The following is a 4,865-nucleotide window of genomic DNA, read 5'->3' as shown; positions in this document are numbered from 1 at the left end:
CAGGTGCAGAATGAGTCGGGAGCAGCAGACAGAGGGAGACAGAGAGACCAGACAATACAAGAGGGAAACAGAAACAGGAACAAAAGGCAGAATCCTGACATCTAAAGAGAACTAAATGTACAAATAAGAGAAAATACTGCTCAGTTTAAGTTACAGAAATGTTTGGAAGAACCTGTTGTCTTTACCCCTTACAAGCAATGAAAAAGATGAGTTAACTGATATCAAGTATGCTCCCTCAAAGCTAATTTCATTGTCTTGAAGCATGATATCAGGGGTGAAGATCCTTCTTTCTAAATAGAGCACAAACTTAGTTTTATGTTCAGCTAAATGTTTTACGACTGCAGATAAAAATAATAAATTCTTGTGATATCTTTGCTCAGTATTTCCAGGGGTAAGGCAGCACATGAAATAAAAATTAATTGTAAATTTACAAAGATACAACTATACTTAATACTGTAACTTAAGTGATATCTTATCCTTGTAAAAGCTAAACTTCTGGTTTGGAAACTTTTTGAGTAAACATAAGTGTACAGTTATGTGAAGAAGCAGCACATTATTTAAACTTTAGAAGGCTGAAAGGTGTAGCTTGCCTCTGGTTTTTCTTTTCTGTTTCTTTTCTGCTTTTATACTGGTGCTTTCATAATGACACTATTTTTGATTGCATACCATTACCAGAAACAGTTAATGTCAACAATAATGTTCATATAAACATTTATACCTTTATATATATTGGAAGGGTTTGACAGAAGAATGGATGTGTTCATATCTTTTTTTTTTCCAGGGGAAATATGGACTAATCTGCCTGACTTGAAACTGAAAGGAACTTGTCCACACATTTTTAAACATTACTGCAAACACATTTATTAAAGCTTTGTAGCACATAGCAAAGAGAGGAAAAACAACTACACTGGTGTCAGAGAACATCGTCTCCATTGCACAATTTCAGCTTAATTTTTTGATTTAAGTCTAAGTTGGTGACAAACAGATCCATACTGCATATGCCATGATATTGTATTGATTTGTTTCTTAGTCTTAGACACATAATGTTTCACAGACAAAAAAATACATTAAGGACGGTGGAATACATTTCAAAACTAATATAAGTTGCAGTTGAACAACATACAGAATTCACACGATGAAAACACTGAGGTTGAAGTTCTCTAAAATAATGCGGTTATTGAAACAAGGTCGACTGTCCCCGTTATTGAAGCTCACTGTTGTACTGGGATCAGTGTGGATGCTTTACCTACTCAGTGAACTCAGAACAGACTGGAGTCTTAACTACAGTAAGTGGGAGTATACAGATGTTGATGGCGGTCCGGAGAAAGAGTGCAACTGTTCTGCAATCCTGCAAGGAGAGACGAAGGCAGTGGAAAATGCCAAATTACTGGCCCTCATTAAAGACTTCCGCAAGAGAGTTCAGATCCCTGATGAGTATTACATTAATGCAACCAAAGACTGCAGGTGTGTTGCTTTAAATCACAGCCTTCAGTAACTGTTGAACTCTAACTCATTACTGAAAGTTTGAGTTTAAGTAAAATCCTTGAGTAGTATTTGTTGTTCAAAATTGTGCTTCTACAGGAACTTCAAGTTAAGCAGGAAATACTTGACATTCCCGTTAAGCAAAGAAGAAGAGGAGTTTCCTCTGGCTTACTCTATGGTGGTCCATCACAAGGTATGCAAACACAGAAGCCTGAATTCAAATGTATATAAACTTAAAAGACTGTTCAGTAGGTCTACAGTACAGCTGTATTATGTCTTTCATGACTGTGGAGGAAGTGTTGCAAAGTCTGGAAAACTATCCTTCAGGAGGAAGATTGTAACTGACATATAATAACTGGCTGTGGAATTTTGAATCAAATATAAAATTTGAAAGTGGACATGTGAAGGTACAGGGATCTAATAAATGACTCTGTTGAGCTGCATTATGAGAAATATGAATCCACCTTTTGTGAAACTTGTCACATCATTCAGGAAGTACCCCTTTAAACTGATGCATAAATGAAGCAAATCATTCAATCATTGATTGTTTTTCTCTCCATTTACTTCAGGTGCAGAATTTTGAGCGACTACTGCGAGCTATTTATGCACCTCAAAATATTTATTGTGTCCATGTGGACAAAAAATCAGAGACCTCAGTCTTTGCTGCCATCATGGCCATCACCTCCTGTTTCCCAAATGTCTTCATGGTCAGACGGCCTGTCAGTGTGGTCTATGCAGCCTGGTCACGAGTCCAGGCTGACCTTAACTGTATGGCTGATCTTTATAATGCCAGCACAGAATGGAAATACTTGATCAACGTTTGTGGCCAGGATTTCCCTCTGAAAACCAATTTGGAGATTATACAGATGTTGCGTTCATTGAAGGGTCAAAACAACATGGAGTCAGAACAAATGCCAGCTGGAAAGAAATGGAGGGTGACAAATGTTCATGAGATAGTTAATGAGAAAATTAAGGTAATTAATTTGGAGATTTTTTACATACCTCGATAGATGAAGTACCTTTGTCATTTTAGAAATGTTCTATTCAGAGTGACCTCACTGACTGTTACCATCATAATAATGTACTATGTTTACTTTCTCAGCGGACAGGAAAGCAAAAAGAGCCACCGCCCTTCAACCTGCCCATTTTATCAGGAAGTGCCTACATTGTGGTCACTCGAGGTTACATCCGCAGTGTGTTGGAAGATGATCGAATACAGATGCTGATAGAGTGGGGCAAAGACACCTACAGTCCTGATGAGTTTCTCTGGGCAACCATTCAACGAATGCCTGGTGTTCCTGGCTCAACAAGGCCCCATAGTAAATACGATATGACAGATATGAATGCAGTTGCTCGGCTGGTGAAGTGGCAATGGCATGAGGGTCCACAGGATTCCCTGGAAGCAGTGTATTCAGAATGCCATGGTCAGCATGTGAGGGGGGTATGTGTGTATGGTGTTGGAGACCTGAAAGGGATCATAGCTCAGCCTCACCTCTTTGCCAACAAGTTTGACATCAACGCAGATCCCATTGCCGTCTACTGCTTGGAGAAATACCTGAGACAAAAGGCGTTGGCTGAGTTACATTAGGTGGAGACTTCTGTGTCACCCCAGAATCAGCCAGGGAAGGGGGTGCTTGGCTCCCAACAATGTCAAGTCAAGTCAGTGGTACATACTAAAGTAGCTGGACCCAATGTTGCACAACAGAAAATTTTTGAAGTGTAACAAGATTATCAATTACTCAATTCACTCCCTGGTGGGCAAACAGCATATTTTATTTGTATAAAGACTGAAATCATCAACCATGTAAACAATTTTTTAGGTATATGCTGGTAGTTATACGGTTGGAGAAGACTAGATATGCTGTTACACTGACATGGCAATCTTTCCTTAGCTGTGTTGATGTTTTAGGCTCTGATAATGTGATAACCAGTTTGGACTTTGTCTTTGGTATATATGTATTTATGTGTAATAACAGTGTTGGAACAAGAACAACAAGAAGAATCACTGATATGTTAGTATCCAAGAGAATAGGATGCATTGTTCTGGCCTCCTGACACCTTCCTGTTAAATGTTTTTCTTTTACCTGATTCTTCCATTACTTTTCCCATGCATAGTTTATGATGTATTTCCTGTAAATGTCATCTATGGGTGGAGGGAGGGGGATATTTATTAGTCCAAACATGTTTCTACACTGAATTGTCAAATTGCATTAACAGAAGTTCAGAAACAGATCTAATCCAAAGTTATGAAAGCTGCTTACTTTACAAAACATTGGATTTGTCTGTGACAAAAGATAATTAGAAGAGATATATTTCAACTAAGTCTATTTGCATTTTAATGATACAAACTACAATGATAAAAATCCAAAGCTGTTGCTGTTAGTCTAGCAGTCTGTTTAATAATTTCATCCATCTACTAAATAATGAGATGGTAAAACACGTGCTAGTTTGATTTCTGGCCATTCAATTGCAAAATATATGGAAAGAAATAGAATTTCTAAAGGAACAATTGGTTAGGAGAATATCCAAGTAATACAAATAAAGGTGGTTGGTTGTAACAGTTGGGGGATCTGTCATGAGTGATTTATTTGTATCCACTTTGATATTTCCAAGTATTTTCATTGATTTGTGTCAATGAGGTTGAAATATTTTCACTGATTCACTACTCTAAAAAATGAAAAGAAAGAAAAAAAGAATGGGACGAATACACCTTTAATTCAGTAAATCATGTTACATATTATACATCAAATGAATACCGTGCAAGCAGCAAACGTACAAATTTAAGAAACCACACAGAAATGTCGACATGTCTCAACCTGCACAGTGTACATTGTCTGTACTGTATCTCTCTAACTGTCAATACACACAAAGAATTTCTGCACCACACCGCAACAAATTATCTTTGTCTGTCTCTTGTATATACAGATGTAGAACTGGACAAACTTTATTGTGGTGTCAAGTCAGAATTATCTCCAGTTGTAACAACTGAATGCATGCAACGCATGACTGCAGATAATTAGGGTCCGAGTGCCGAACAGTGCAACGACCATTTTTTGTGTGCCGAGGACAGGCGGTGCAAGGGCATCGACTGTCCAAGACACCGCAGTGCCTAGGACCCTAATGAAACCTTAGCCTAACTCACAAAAAGTTTGATCTACAGCTACAAAATTTTGTTGGCATAGGCAGTAAATCGGGACACACGAATAAGTCAATCATAGCCATGCCGAAAACACAACAGGAAGTCGGCCATTTTAAATTTGCTGTACATTTTTGGAGATTAATAACTCGTTGGAGGTAAGTCCGAGAAACCTCAAATTTGGCCAGTATATGCAACAGACCTTCCCAATGAAAATTTATGAAAATGCTCTGCAAAAGTCAAAGGG

General features: G+C 38.0%; 1 protein-coding gene across 1 annotated transcript; it reads left to right on the top strand.

Moving 5' to 3' along the window:
• Positions 1–1,168: 1,168 nt before the first annotated feature.
• On the top strand, positions 1,169–3,070 carry LOC127535712 (beta-1,3-galactosyl-O-glycosyl-glycoprotein beta-1,6-N-acetylglucosaminyltransferase-like). The gene is made up of 4 exons (XM_051954292.1): positions 1,169–1,464; positions 1,582–1,675; positions 2,052–2,456; positions 2,585–3,070. The coding sequence occupies exons 1-4, from the start codon at positions 1,169–1,171 to the stop codon at positions 3,068–3,070; spliced, it is 1,281 nt and encodes a 426-aa protein (XP_051810252.1).
• The last annotated feature ends 1,795 nt before the right edge of the window (positions 3,071–4,865 follow it).

The sequence above is a fragment of the Acanthochromis polyacanthus genome, chromosome 10 (assembly GCF_021347895.1).
Source record: "Acanthochromis polyacanthus isolate Apoly-LR-REF ecotype Palm Island chromosome 10, KAUST_Apoly_ChrSc, whole genome shotgun sequence".
NCBI lineage: Eukaryota > Metazoa > Chordata > Actinopteri > Pomacentridae > Acanthochromis > Acanthochromis polyacanthus.
This window is presented reverse-complemented; position numbering and strand designations above follow the sequence as displayed.

Coding starts and splice junctions, on each gene's coding strand:
- LOC127535712 (XM_051954292.1), top strand. CDS start 1,169: ATGCGGTTATTGAAACAAGGTCGACTGTCCCCGTTATTGAAGCTCACT. Junction 1,465..1,581: donor AATGCAACCAAAGACTGCAG/GTGTGTTGCTTT, acceptor GTGCTTCTACAG/GAACTTCAAGTTAAGCAGGA. Junction 2,457..2,584: donor TAGTTAATGAGAAAATTAAG/GTAATTAATTTG, acceptor TTACTTTCTCAG/CGGACAGGAAAGCAAAAAGA.